Here is a 16,076-nt window from a genome sequence, read left to right as displayed (position 1 = left end):
AAGAGAGAAAGAAATTATGACTCCTGCTCCTCCATGCGAACTCGCTCCCAAAGCAGTATAATCTGTGGTGCGGCCACTCTGCCAAATTTGTGAATTTAGAATGTCTCAGAAAGCCATACACTCCTCTGTCATGTGGATAAGTTGACATTATTTACACTGTGCCCAAGGGTTATAGGTTGCTTAATAAATGATATCTGTATGCAGAAGAACATTAGATTACGATGCTACATCTAAAATGGATTTCTTGCTTAGAATATGAAGCTGAGTGAATAGACCCAAAGTCAGTCATGCAGTCCTATAAACTGCCAGTGCTGTAAGTCTCAATCAACTGTGTATGGTGGAAATAACACAGTACTAGCTGTGGTGTCAAGGTCTCTCATGTCACTGATTTTCATGAAAAAGGAGCCATGACATTTCTTGTCACCAAGCTCGTACCACACCCAAGGTGATTTTGGTCTCTTGTTTTAACTACAATGGGACATAGGGGCTCTCTTCCACTTGTTTAAAAGCATAATAAAATGAGATCCTGGTTCTTTCCCTCTCTCCACTTTTTCCTGGCTTCCTGCTTGCACTCTAGCTATCTTGGTAGGAGCCCCTGTTGTACCATCTAGAGCATGCTCCCATTCATAAAGGTTACTGTGCTAGCTCGAGCTATAGTTCAGATTCTGTCACCTACCAGTCAAAGAAACAATTGCTGCTGTATTGTTGTGCTGGTTTTGGCTGGGATAGAGTTAATTTTCTTCATAGTAGCTAGTATGGGGCTATATTTTGGATTTGTGCTGAAAACAGTGTTGATAATACAGACATGTTTTCGTTATTGTTGAGCAGTTCTTACATAGAGTCAAGGCCTTTTTTGCTTCTCGCACTGCCCCGCCAACGAGTACCCTGGGGGTGCACAAGAAGTTGGGAGAGGACACAGCGGGGACAGCTGACTCCAACTTACCAAAGGGATATTCCATACCATATGACATAATGCTCAGCATATAAAGCTGGGGGAAGAAGAAGGAAAGGGGGGACATTCGGGGTTATGGCATTTGTCTTCCCAAGTAACCATTACGCATGATGGAGCCTTGCTTTCCTGGAGATGGCTGAACACCTGCCTGCCAATGGGAAGCAGTGAATGAATTCCTTGTTTTGCTTTGCTTGTGTGTGTGGCTTTTGCTTTCCCTATTAAACTGTTTTTATCTCAGCCCACAAGTTTTCTTACTTTTACTCTTTTGATTCTCTCCCCATCCCACCACGGGCGAGCGGCTGTGTGGTGTTTAGTTGCCAGCTGAGATTAAACCATGACAATTGTAAAAGACTGATCCTTTACTATATCACATTTACCTATTTGCTGTTGCAGCTCTATTGCCATGCAGGACTCAAAGTTTAGATGTAGCTCAGTAGAGTAGTGATGTGGGTGTTGATCACTTTTCTTCCTTGGTGCTCTGCTAAGTTTTGCTTTGTACCTGGAATATGTGCTGTATTTTCAAGCAAATGACCTTTTGACAATTGCAGTGCCCTCCTTCATGTCTTTGTCCTCTCTCCTGCTCAAGCTGCCTGGCTGCTTACTCAGCCTTGGAAAAACTGACTTCTCTTGGCTTTTGCCTCTTTACCAATTTGAAGTATAAACTGAATAAGCACTTTCACAATAAATGCAGTCAGCATATGCATACTTTGGGAAACAAAGGCTCTGTCTCCCAATATTTGTACAGGTATAACTGTTCTGTGGCAAAGGAAGAAACACCCTGAAATGCAACTACACCTCTCCTCACCTTCAGCCACTAGAGTTTAAACACATTTTCTTTCTGCCTCTATCTTTTCGGTAAGAAATGAGAGAAATGAAAGTTTACTCATCTTCATGATATTTTTAATATGATTCAATTTAACCTCTGTATTCTGAATTGTATCGCCCAGAGGTTTAGATCACTCTGGCAAACCTAATTCTGATTTCTAGGCAGTGATAAGGTAAGCCCATCCTTATTATGGTTTGTTCCTGCAATAGAACTTCTAGACATTAGTTTGGCTCCCAGCCTGACCTGAATTGTATTTGCTCGGAAAATCGTGTTATAGGAGTTTTGTATGAGATAACAGTTGCCTTCACTTAAGCAGGAAGGTTACTATGTTATAATTAATATCTACCTAGTGATTAGAAGTATGGTCACTGAAGTTTGTTCTGAATACTGGTTTAGGTTGTCATAGTACAGTTCCATATATTACTATAATTTCCTTGGGTTGTTTTCATTTTATAATGGCAGGTAATAACAGCATTGGTGAATGCTAAGTGAAATGGACAGCAAAAAAACCCAGAGACAGCATCTGATGTACAGCATACACTAAGTAGGAAAAATATTATCTGCAATGTCCAGATGGCAATGAGTGTACATAGATGTAGCCACAGCTCTGTCTTCCCCACAAGTGTGTTCATATCTTTTTACTAAATTTTCTTATGGATCAGTCCTCGACTGTTTTGACTTATCCAGACTTCTCTTTTTTTTACAGACCCTGAAGTTCTTTTTGAGAACATAGAAAGATTTTGGTTGGAAAAGTATGAAAAGGGAAATATTGTTGACTCCTGTTTGTAACTTGAGAACCAGAAAAATCCTGTGACTTTTTTTTCATTATTCACTTTTTTTTCCCCTTTTGTATTTATCTTTATGGAATCCAGTTTTGGTAAACTAGAAACCCTCACTATTCCAAGATCCCACAGGTTCCAAAATCCAAAGCTAGTCCATGACTAGTAGGCTAAGAAAATTGTATCATACTTTTGATTTGGCACAAAGATACAGTAATGACGGGTTTTCCACTAGTCCAGTCAAACACTTAATGTGTTGTATAGTAATTCGATAATGTCTGACTGAAGCCTCTTTTGGCTTCTTCTTATTTGTACATTCTATTGTGTACATATTTGGGCATAGCGAAGAACTTCCAGCTTGGCAGAGAAAGATATTAAAAAACAAACAATAGTCATTGAGGAACTATTTTACGAAGGAGCATGAAAGAGGGGAAAAAGAAAACCCTCAGATCATTTACCGTGACATATTAGTATTTTTCCCCAGTGAAAGGATAACATAAGCAAATGCTTTATTTATCATTGCCCCACATTTCTATTTTAACTTTTACTTTCTATGGGCAGAAGAGGATTTTTTTGCTTTTTGTTCATTTTATAACATCGTAGTCTTTTGTTTATTTCAAAAGACTACACAAGGTACTGAGTAGTAAAATCAAACTACCTAATTCTACAATTTATTATAGTTGCCAAAGACATACCAAAGGAAAGACTTGGAGATGAAAACAGGAATAATAAGAATCTCAACTGAGAAGGTCTTACTAATGCAAGAGCAAGTCAAAATTTTGACACATAGAAGAAGGGCAGAGATACATTATTTATACAGCACAAGAAAGCTGTAAGTAGAAAACAAACGGGAATTAATCTAGAGGTTGATTACAATTAAAAAATGCTGATTTTAGTTCGAGGGGGATTCCTAGTATAGAAGGTCTGAGGAATTATCTGAATGTGTGGTGGTGAAATAGTAATCCTTATAAATATTTGGTGAAATCAGGAGAGACAGGAATCACTAAAGAAAAGATTTTCTTTGGCTTTCTGAAGTGTTTCTGACTTTGCATTATATTTTGCTTACATATATTTATGAAGCCTTGCATTTCTTGTCCTGCTGTGGTCTAGCTAGAAATGAAGTGAGGAGTGTACCTTAAATTCAGATTAGGCTACAATTCAGAATTAAATTGTAATATAACTAAATTGAAGTTAATAAAATTGACTTTAATTGAAATCAATTGAAATCTAGTTGAATTAAAATTGTATATGAATTAAATATGGTTTTTTTCTTTCTGTGCTTGCACATAAAATGGTAGTTTTGCATGTAATTCTTTCCCATTTTAAAAAAACAAGTTGGCTTTTACATCAATGACACATATTCAGACTTAACCTAAGGAGGTGCTACTAAAAGACCTTGTCTCAATTTCTTTCACTTTACCCTGTATTTACTAACAAGGACTTCTGACAGCCCAGCCATTTGTACTATTCTCCTGAAAGAGGTAGCAAAACCTTCTTGAGGGTCTCGAGTTCTGCCATCTTATGTCTGTTTTTTCTGCTGGAATGTGTAAAATACCAAATAACCTAATTCTGATCCACAGTCATGCACATTTAATTAATTTCATTCATTGATAATGACATATTTATTTGCACTTTCAGCTCTATAAACTAGTTTTCAATAGCTGTCATGTATCTGTAGAAGGGTATATTTTTTAAAACTGAAAAATCTTTCACTGAAAGGATATTATCTGTACCAATGAAGACAATATCCACATACTAAACAGTTGCATTGTCAGGGAAATTTTTTAAATTAATTTGAATCTAATCAGCATGGATGGTATTTAGGTAAATAGTTCAAAACAGATAATTCTAGATAAATATTATAGTTTGTGTATTTGGGAGGAGGTAATGCATACATGTGCTTAATTCTTTCTATAAATACGCAAAACAAAGCATTATGGAGACTTTCAAAAAGCGCTTTGGCTGGAAAAAGTTGTTTCTTTTGTAACGTGAGTAATACCAGTTGCAAAGACAGCCTCTCACCTGTCTTCTGTTGAGCTAATGCAACCTTTCATTACTGTGCATCTCACATTACTAACCTCCTGGCCATCCTAAAACACTCAATATTACCACTCTGGGAGTCTGTATGTCATGTTAAGCACCTTGAAAAGGACATGCATTAGGAAAGTCTCAGGTGTAGCAAGTAAAGCATTGCTACAGTTGTCACTTCAGCTCAGCATGAACATTTAGATCCACATCCTAAGAATAAAATACTCTATGGCTTTGACTTTTCTACAGTTTCAGTTAAAATCTTGAGTCACTATCTTCTCTTTACCTATACCTCCTGTGTTCAACACACACAGAAGTGTATCAAGGTTACTACTTTTGTGTAAGAAAAAAGAATCCCACAGCATTTCTTTTTAATAACTGTTCAGCTACAAAATTTTATTGGTATCCTTCTATGTTCCCTCTAGAGGATGTAATGCACAAAAGCATTGCCACGGAACATATAAAATTACAAATGAAATTTATTGTAAAAAGTAGAATGTCTTCTAGACTGGTGTCAGTATTTATTTCATTCATAAACCAAAACTGCAGGTATAATATATTCATTGTCAACAAGTTCATGTGTGTAAATTGCCATCCAACAGTATTGACTGATATAAGACTGATATTGAAAAGACAATTTAAATTTACTCTTCCAAACATAAACTGTTCCACAAAAGCACTGTAAAAACTCCTTCAAGGTTTTGTGTTGTGCTCACATTTATGGTTAACTACATAATTTGGTTGTGTCATAATCCACTGTGTTTGGCAATTTGGCATTAAAGGCCTGCAAAGCAGATTGAATCCTCACCACTTCACTGGTAGACAGTTTGAGTCTATGACGGAGCAAGCAAGAGAAGAGGTCTAGACGACGTTGACCAGGGGGAGAGAGTTTATTTACACGATCCCGTATCTCTAACAACTGCAAAAGTGCTGAGTCCTGTGATCCCTGAGTATAGGGGTAGTCCAGCTGCAAAATCAAGTCTCGAATTGCTTCTGGGTCGAAGTGCATGCTGTAGCCAAACACTTGGATGTTATTGATTTTCATGTAGCCCAGATTTCTTGAGGGATCAATAAATTCCAGGGGTTCATAGTAGATGCTCTCATTGCCATTTGGACCATTTGACTTTATTCGACTCCTCAAATAGATGTGTACAGTTTCAAAAAATGTCTTCCACTTGTTGCCCAGAGTCAGCGTCCAGTTATAACACTGAAGGGGTAAGTCCAGTTTAGTCCGCTCCCAGTCTGGGAAATTATTTTCATTCACAGGCATAAACCAGCTCTCAGAGTGGCTGCCCCCAAAAGGATTGACGTAAACAGCAAGAACAGGCTCTAAGGTGCTGTTTTTAGTTAGGCAAATTTGAAGAGAGAGGCCCAGTATCATATGGACCAGGCTAGACTTGTACTTGTTACTCTTAAGAGTAAGGAGCATCCGCTTGCGCCAAGAAGGATCAAACCAGCTGTTGAGGCGCATGTCATTGCTGATGAAAATGGCATGGACCTCAATTCTCCGGTCTGTCTTCTGCAATAAATACTTCATTTCCAGGTCCTGAAGGTCAGTCTCAAACCCAATGTAGTGCTCTGTTGATTCTGCCACTTCAGGCTTGCAAAGCCCTTGGCTCAGCATGTAGCCAGCATTGCAGCTCCCACAGCGGGTGCGATTGTCGGGGGCACAGCTCAAGCATGCAGAGCCATCTCCAACCGTGCAGGGAAGGAACCCATGGCAGGCAACCTGGTCATTAGGGCAGGTGCATGTGTGAGTATCTTCAGAAAAGCTTCCCAGGAGGCCATTTTCATTGCAGTAGAGAAAGGACTGGATGCGGTTAAGCCAATAGTTGGAAGATCTGCAATGTTAAAATAACTTATTTTAACACAAAGAGAGACCTGCACACAATAAATACAACCTTGGTTTTTTTTATCAGAAAGAGAAAAATAAAGCTGTTTTTAGTAGCAGATTAAGGCACTGAAGTCAGATGACAGCATCTGCTGTCAGATAAATACATGTATAAATTGCCTTTTAACAATGCAAAATCACAAAATAAAAGTTTCCTTATAAACTTACAGGCACAACAGGAACATTTTGTTCATGTATTTGCTCTCTCTATATCTCTGTCAAGGAAGCCTGACAAAGAGCTCTTTTTCTATAACTGTCTTCAGATTAACATCTTGAAATCCTATGCAGTTGAGATTATTTTTACTCATACTATTTGATCAGGGAGGTGCTTTGTATATTTCTAAGTGTGTATAACTCTACCATCTCTCATTCTACCCTCTCTCTTCATTATGAAGATCTTTGTAAGCTTGCAAGCTTTCTTGTTACTGGCTGGAGCTGCTTTGATTTATAGACAGTGAGCCAAAATGCTTTCCTGGAATAGCAAACAGGACCCTGCACCCCATTAAAATAGATTCAGTCTTCAAATGACATCCAGCACAACAATATCCCTACAGGAAGCCATGGATGAGCATGCTGTGTTTACTTTTCATCTTTGGAGATGAAATTAAAAGATCACTTTAATGTTCTTCTTGTCATCTCATTTTGGTTTCACTAGAAGCAACAGTAAATGTCCTACATCACACTGGGAAAACAGATACTGAAACTAACAGTTAGTCTGATGAGGCACAGTTGCTAGAAAAAAGGCAATGGGGACAATGGAGTTACATGGAAATAGTCAAGAGAAAAATTATCTTCTTTCTATGTCTGTACTTTTCAGTTCTTATTAATCCTAGCAATGCACAGTTTAAAGAACTTGTTTTGGCTGCTGCAGAGTTAGATCTATTGTTGCCACATGAATGACGATGGTTGTACGGTTTCTTCCCTTTTCATTGCATTGTTTCAAAGAGGAAACGCAAGATCTTTATTTACTTCTGACTTACTTTTATAGTCACATCTGAATTTGTCTCAAGCATTGAATAGTTCCGAAATCTTAATTTTTTGTTGTCTTTTTTTCTGACTATAAAATAAATGCTAAAACTAAAAATCTATGGCATCTCAAATTCTGATTATTTAGAAACATGAAAATAAAGATCACTGAAATTACACCATTGTATACTCTGGTGACTTTGTTGGGTTTTTTTTTTCTTTTTCTTTTTTTGCTTGGGGGCAGGAATCTTGGTTGTTTTGGGTTGGTTTTTTTATATACAAAGAGTCTATTAGTATTTTCTAGAAGTATAAGTAAATGTAATAACGTCCATGACATGTATGCCTTAACACCGTTCTTCTTTTTGCTTAACGTGAAAGTCAGCATTAAGCAAAAATATTTTGGCAAGTTTATTCCTTCATTTCCTGATTAAAAATCATAATGTCCATTCCACAAGCAAGGTCAATGTCACAATGTAAAAGATACTCCACAACTGAGTAGAACATTAAAGCTATTGCTCTCCCAGATGGAATGGGAAGTTCCCATGTACTTTGTCTGGTTTGTTTTGACAATAATCTGTACCTACTGGGCTTGCCCTGGCAGCTCACAGGAACTGCAGTTCATGTGTGTTATGACCCTGTTTCCCATTATGGGATGAACTTTGAAGCCAGGCTATGTGTCACATGGTCTATCTTATTGCTATTAGCCCTATGATACACCACAGCAATCAAAACAGAGAAGATCCTTGTTCAAAGGAGTGAAACTAACCTTTCAAAGGTCTCTCATTACAGCTTTTTCTGAACTTCTTATGGCTCTCTGTGCTGATTTAAGAAGTGATACTGAGTTCCAAAAGCTGCTGGATGTAAGATATAAAAGTCTGGTTTTTTACTTTCCTTTCGATCTTTGGGTTATGCCATTTGCTTCACAATAACCTTCATAAAGTTGTTATGTTATTTTGATCTGTTACCTTGGACAGATAACTGGGCAGATTTCAAGAATATATCATTTGCTTTTCAATCTCCCAAGTTTTCTGTTTGTACTGTTACTACCAGTTGGTACCACATGACTACTGTATCAAGGTTAAGCATGTTCAACAGCTGATATTAATCCAGTTTGTAAATGTGAATTTTAGCATCCTCTTCCACTTCTCTTGTGAACAGAAGTCCATGCTTTTCAAAAGTTCTGTTATATATTAGAAGTACATTTCCAGAAAACCTCATTTTGCATAGACCAACTCTGAGCTTACAGCTGTGGTTTTTAATTAATCTCAGTAGAGGGTAAACATTTGAAGACTTACTGTGAAGATTTTTCATGTATCACAGAGTGTCAACCAAAGAGACTAAATCTGCTTGGCTCACTCACACAAAACATCAACCATGCTACATAGGTTGTAGCATCTAAGGATAATGTTTGCATGTTATATTCTAGTGAGAAGAAAGCTAACTGTGCCTGAGCTCCAAAGCCAAACAGAACCACACGACTACATTAGGTTTTCAGCAGAGATTAATAGCTTGGATTTGGCATTGTGCTAGTATGGACAAGAAATTTCTGCATGGCTTGAAGGCTAAGCATTTATCCTGGCTTGGAGCTCAGGCACAGTTAGCTTTAAACTACACACCAGCTATGAATTTTTGGAGCCTAATTTTACATAAGTTCTGATAGATTTTAATGAGTGAATTTTTGAATATTGCTTTATTGAGGTGTATTGGGTGTCACTGGCAAGGTTTTGACAGCAGAGGGACAGGTACAGGACTGCCCTCTGTGGGAAGAGGCCAGGGGCTGCCCCATACCGGACACAGCTGGTCCCAGACAGTTCCAGCTGGTTCCAGCCAGCTGTTCTTATCTCGACCCACAAGCTTTTTTTATCTTATTTCCTCTTCCCCTCCTGTTGAAGAGGGTGAGAGAGAGAGCAGCTGGGTGGGTGGGCATCTGGCAGCTGGCTTACGTTAACCCACCACATAAGGTAAATGGGATAATTTGCAGCTTTAAATTGATCCCTGTTATGTTTCATCTACCCTTTCTTCCTCTTAGATCTAGTGGATAGGATTTCGGGGTTTTTTAAATATATTATATTACTACTTAATATTCTGTGTATTATTTGGCATTGAAATAAGTCAAAGAATGTTCTGCACATTAATTTTTTCATATAGAGGAATTTCTGGGAAAAGAAGGGGAATACTCCTCTTGCGCATACACGTGAGCATGATTAGATGGGACAAGTGTCTGGAATGCAGGGTCTGCCACACAAAGAAAGAAAGGAACACTGTGGCATTAATGCAGATTGATGAAGAGAAGAGAGCTGGGAAAGCCGGGAAGGAGTTCTCTTGGTCCACGGAGGTGATAGAAAGAGGGAGATCTGGTGAGGGAGATGACACTGTTGAAAGAGGAGAATTTTCTATTCTTGGAATAAGCCTATTTAAACCAACAAAATTAATTTACTGGCAAGGGTTGATTTAGTTTGGGTTACTCACTTTCCCAGCTACACAGTCTTTAAAACATTTTTTTCCTTATTAATGATCCAATCTACTGTTTCCATTATTAAGAGAAACAAAATCTTTAATGTCACTTTTTTGTTCTTTTTATTTTTAATAAGCCTACCTTCCTTCTTTTTTTGTTAAGGGATAGAAGAAGCAGTCTAAAAGTCTACATGAAATTACATAGCTGCACAATTAAATAAGTTTACTTTCTAAAACTTAGTTATCATTTTATAACTTAGTATTTAGGTTATTAAAACAACTATATCTTGGATCATTAGCAGTTGCAAGGAGACGAAGAACTGTAGAGGAAAGGAAGTTTTCTCCTTATTCCAAGTAAAGTTCAAAACAATAACCTTCTAATACTTTTTACCTTATTTTGATTTTTTTACCTGATTTTAACCAGAGACATTTCAAGAAGTTCTATTATACTTGTTTGTCTTTGATCAGTTCTTGATCTATGATCAGTTTGTCTATGATCAGAAAACATAAATTCTTTTTTAAAAAATAAAATCAACTGCCTTAACTGCTTTTTTTTAAAGTTGTCATTAAGGAATACTGTTACTCTTTGTAAATATATTGCTTTCACTCAAGTAAATTTAGAAAATTAAGTGAAAGTACATAAAATGTCAGCAATACCTACTTTAATTAAGCCACTCATCCATAATTAGATAAATTCACACTGGAATGTCATTCTGAAAGCTCTCTTTTTCTCCCAGAAATAAAAGATAATTTAAACTTCTGGACCCTGCAGTCAAGGAGAAAGGCTTGGTTAGAAGCAGATGCCTCCCACAGGTCAACACCTGGCTGAACAGCTGGTGCAGTCAGATAGGCAGGGTTTAGGATTTTACAGCCACTGGATCCTCTTTGAGGATGGATGGCAGCTGGGGACAGACGGGATCTAACAGAAAATAACGGGTGACATCTTAGGCAACAAACTTGCTGACCTTGTGAGAAGGGCTTCAAGCAATGTCAGCTTGGGGCTGGAGTCAAAATGGGGACTAGGGAAAAAAGCGTCTGGGAAAAACACTCCCACCAGAAAGTGGTACTACTAGGGACCCATCTCAAGTGCCTAGCCACAGATGCAAACAGTGTGGGAAACAGGCAGAAGATGTGGACACAGTTGCAATGCTATGACTTCATTTGGATCACAGAGATGTGGTGGGATTAGCCTGGGGTGCTTGTGATGGAAGAATAGAAACTCTTTAGTGAAAACAGGTGGGCAGGGGGGATAGCTGCACTCCACACAAAGGAGTACTTTGAACTAAAACTATTGAATGAGCAATTAACTGCTCAGGATCTTAAGGGCTGTAATCAGAGGAGAGGCCAGCAATAGGGAGACTTTGGTCAGAATCTGCTACAGACCAGAAGATGAAGTGGATGAAGCCTTCCTTAACTAACCAGAGGAAGCGACATGACCACAGTTCCTGACCTTCATGGCGGACTTCAACAATCCCAGCAATGATGTTGGTGGTGGGGTAACATGACAGGACATGAACAATCTAGGGGAGTATTGAAATGCATTGAGGATAATTTTTTTATGCAGGTGGGGGAGATGAATTTATGCTCAATGGGGGAGATGCTCTGCTGGAGCTGCTACTCATAAATAGGGAAGAACTTGTCGAGGATGTGAAAGATGATGGCGGCCTTGCCTGCACTGACTGCAGGATGGTCAAGTCAAAAATCCTGAAGGAAGTGAGGGAAGCAAGTAAAAGAATAGTTATCCTGGTCTTCAGGAGAGCAGCCTTTATCTTGTTCAGTGAATTAGTTTGGGTACCAGGTGAGGCTGCTCTAAAAGGTAAAACAGCCCAGGTGATGTGGTTGGTCTTCAAGAATGATGTCCTTATAGCACAGTAGTCCATTTGGATGTTCAGGAAGTTGAGCAGGCACAGCAGGAGGCTGACTTGGATGCATGGGGAATTCCTGTCTGAGCTCAAATACCAAGAAGTCTACCTAAGTTGAAAGTTGGGATAGGCTACTTGGGAGGACTACAGAAACATGGCCTGGACATACAGTGATTAAATTACATGATGTTTCAAAACTCAGCCTGTTTTGAAATGAGAGAGCAATGCAAGTGATAACAAAAAGTATTTCTACATGTATGTTTTCAGCAAGAGTCAGACCGAGGAAAATAGAGGCCTGCTGCTGAAGGAGAAAGGAGACCTAGCAACAGAAATGATTAATGTATTTAGTGTCTTCTTTGCCTTGCTGTCATCTTAACAAGATCTGTTCTAAGGCAGAGAAGTGCAAAGTCTTGCACCTGGAACCAGAAAAACCCTATGCAAAAGTTCAGGTTGGGTATACCACCTAGAAAACAGCTTTTCAGGAAAGCACCTGAGATCCTAGCAGATATGAAGCTGAACAGCTGAACATGAGCTAGGACTATTGTCTTGTGGCAAAGAAGACATTAGTAAAGCCAGCTGGTCAAGGGCAGCAAATATTCCCCCATGTCTGATACTTGCAAAACGGCACCTGGGACATTGTGTCTGGATTTAAATCATCTGTACAAGAGAGCTATCAACAGACTGGAGCAAGTCCAGTGAAGGTCCACCAAGATGTTCAGAGGGCTGGAGCACATAACATATGAGGAGAGCCTGAAGAAACTGAATTTGTTTAAACTGAGGAACATAAAACTAAAGGAGGATCTAAATGCTGTCGCCAAATACGTTCTGGAAGGATGTAGAGAATATGGGCCTAGACACTTTTCCAAGGTGCACAGTAAAAGGACAAGAAACAGCAAAGCAATTTTGATTAGAGAAAAAGAAAAACTCTTCATTGTGAGGTTGTCCAAACACTATAAGAAGTTGATGAGTGAGATCTGGAATCTCCATCAGTGGAGATGTTAAAAACCTGATGGTCCAAGGCCCTGACCAGACTTTGAAGGTGACCCTGGTTTGGGCAGATGACTTGCAAAGGTCCATTACAACCTAAATTATTCTATGAGTCTATGATTCTGTTTTCATTTTACTTGTAGGTGGAATTTTTGAACAATATTATTAGAAGTATTAAAATCAGTACATAACCATACTGCTTGAGAGACTTTTATGTACTTCTGCAACTTCATATTTTAAGATGCTGCCCTCCTTCAGTGCCTACTGCCAGTAGAAGTAGGGTGGATCTCTAATACCTAGGGAGAATAAGAACTTCTCTTCCTGGATAATGTATAAGCCATCCAAGATTTTGCTACTTTTCCTGAGCTCATTATACAAGACCAACCTAGACCAATCAAGATGACTGAGCTGTATAATATCCTCCACGAGGACCTCAGCCACAGGTTGAGAGAAAACTTCACACAAATGAATGACATTCCAGTTCAGTAATTACTCTTATATTATTCCATGTACTTCTGAAAACATCATTAAAATGAAAAACTGTTCAAGGAAAATCAAAACATTGGTTAAATATATTTTTCGATTTTAAGGGGATCCAGTTTTCTTTTTTCTTTTAGATAATTTCGCCATTGCCTCCAGACAATGCCAGAGTGTGGGAACATTATTTGAAGCTTAGTGCACTTAGCGTGAGACAAACAAAATCTCACTTTTCTTCCAGGTAATTATTTTCTTCACATAAGATTCAGCCAATGTCAGTTATTGTTGCCATCCATTAGATTTCCTTTTTCTACTATATTAGGTCTAATTATTCTTTAATTTTCTAAGTTACTTGGCTGAACTAGTGCTTGGTTGTCTATGTACTCTATGCAAACTTGAGTATACTACTCCTGATTCCTTTCTTTCATTATTCACCATTTGACATATTCAAGATCCACTCCTTAGTCTGATACCAGAAGGAAAAATGCTTATTAACTCTCTCATAGGACTTTGTTGTATTTTCCCACTATTTCATTTTTTTTCAAAGTTGGGTTGATATGTGAAGTCTACAGAAGTCACTAAGAAAAACTTTACTTTGATAGGGACAGAATCTGAATCTCTGACTTTAAGCTCCTCAAGTCCAGATTAAAGTTAATAAAAGGCTTTGCTCAAAATTTAGTATAATTTTATTCTTCTCTTCAAGTGTAATAAATTCTTCGTACTTCATTCCTTACCACATTGATCTGTATGCACTCCCGGTGTTCTTTTACCTTTAGTCAGTTTTGCTTAAACATTTATATTCTCATTGTGTTAATGGGGGACTAGTGACAAAGGATGCTTACCATGCAGTTGCTTCTTGTTTATAGAAGTTAATAAATAAATTAAGGCAATTAGCTTCTGACGGAGGGTTGAAAGAGCTCTTCAGTTCTTTTAATGACACCACAAACATTATTATTCGATTTGGAGAATTATATTTACTGTCCTAATGTGTTAGTTTTCTAAACATTAAGATATAAAACTTGACTTTCAAACCTACTGAAACCAGCAAGAATCTTCCTAGGTATTTTAATGAGCTTCAAATCAAAATGGGGTACCTGAAATATATGTGCCTTCACCATCATGCAAAATTATGTGATAAGCTATAATCAAAAGCTATTTTTGGTGAATTATGTATTTGAAATCACAATTTTAGAAATAAAGTAATATTTAAAGTAAAATTTAAAATTTATAATGAAATAAAACACTAGATAAGTATAGGATACTTCTTATCAAATTATATAATGAATTAGAGCTCCCTGAAAATTCTTTAGAATTTTTTCTTATTCTTTAAGACTTCTTTTGTTTATTAATATTGAGTATTTGAAATCAACCTTTCAAAAACAACCCAAAGTTACAAAAGAAGTGCTAAGTCCAGAATGGAATTTCTATGAAAACATAAATATTATTGATTGCTGTGTTCGTTGAATTCCTGTTGTCTTTATAGGAAATAGACCATCAAGCCTCTGCTCTGGCTTATGCAGAGTAGAACACTTGAGCCACATAACCCATACAAATCACCTACTCCTACCCTTTAGTTAAGATCCCTAAACTGGCTCTCCACTATTCTGAGGTTTCAATCTCATCTTTGACTGCAAAGAGTTTCTAGTCATGTGAACCACATCTCTTGTGTGGATGAACATGTCCCTCCATCCCTATTTAATTTGTTTGATCATATACATCGATATGAATATACTTATTTGTGTGTGACAATATTCCATAAATTTTCTCAGTTCTTAAAATTTACTGGGAAACAGATTGTTAACTAATTATGGTTTAATAAGAGCTCCAGCTCCATCTTCTCACATTCAACGCTTTTCCTATTATACTACAAGAAGATCAGGCTGCTGATGCTGGATGACGAGACTCTTTTATGGGCGAACCTTTTGTTGCATAGAATGCACTAAGCAGTTGGCTACCATGCTTTCAACTAGAACACTTACAGGGTGAAGAAAGCCTGCCATACAATCTCACATTTACACAAGCATGATAAAAAAATAGGATAATCCTATAGAAGTTAAAGTCTCAGTTAACATCAGCCAAGTTTCTGATGAGAATCGTCTTAATGAGAAATATAAATCTTAAGTGTTTTGGTAGGTGAAATAACTCTACTTGAAGTTGCACTGCATTACCTCTTTATGAAATGCTCTCCAATTCTTAATTCTAAAGTGTATTTAAAAGATTTTGCAATATTTTTCTTTTGCTATGAAATATTTTTCTTTTGCTTTCAAAAAAAATTAATTTATTTCAATAATAGCAGTTGCAAGTTTAATACAAAACATGTGCTTACTCTTGTTCAATACACTGTAACATTAAATGTAAGAACAAAGCAGTATGGTGACCCTATGTAATAGCTGTAGCAAGTATTTAATCATAATACGATACTTTACCTCCTCTGCCTCACTAAGTGCTTAACATCTGTTGTATGTCAGATGGCTCAGTAGCAGATGATGAGTACTCAGTGAGGCAGATGCTAAGTAAAGAAATGAAGACAATTTAACAAGAAGTGTATAGGCAGTAAAATACCCATTACCTATTTTTCCCTCCTTTGGAGGCTGAGTCCAGTATAAATCTGTAAGACAGAAACATCAACACAAAATGTGTTGTAGAGGCATCTCTGTGTGTACAGGCAAATGTGATGTGTACAGGCATCTCTAAAATGTCCTACTCTTGATATTGTGGGATCATCTCTTGGGAAGGATAAATAAGACTCCAAGTACTTTGTTTCTGTGCTGTGATTCATAACAAGAGCATTAATTGCTATTAAATTTGATAATGGTCTATGTGAATGCACTTTTCTTCTGGGAATCAAGGTAAA

At 37.6% G+C, this 16,076-nt stretch overlaps 1 protein-coding gene across 1 annotated transcript in view; it reads right to left on the bottom strand.

Annotated features, from left to right (window-relative positions):
• Window positions 1–5,092: 5,092 nt before the first annotated feature.
• Window positions 5,093–16,076, bottom strand: part of BRINP3 (BMP/retinoic acid inducible neural specific 3) — a 65,953-nt gene continuing 54,969 nt past the window's right edge. The window contains exon 3 of the mRNA XM_075509190.1: window positions 5,093–6,426. Coding sequence (XP_075365305.1) covers window positions 5,310–6,426 — 1,117 coding nt within the window. The 3' untranslated portion in view covers window positions 5,093–5,309. The remainder of the gene's footprint in view (window positions 6,427–16,076) is intronic.

Source organism: Mycteria americana, chromosome 7 (genome assembly GCF_035582795.1).
Source record: "Mycteria americana isolate JAX WOST 10 ecotype Jacksonville Zoo and Gardens chromosome 7, USCA_MyAme_1.0, whole genome shotgun sequence".
Classification (NCBI taxonomy): domain Eukaryota; kingdom Metazoa; phylum Chordata; class Aves; order Ciconiiformes; family Ciconiidae; genus Mycteria; species Mycteria americana.
The sequence above is the reverse complement of the archived record's forward strand: the minus strand, read 5'-3'. Positions and strand labels throughout refer to the sequence as shown.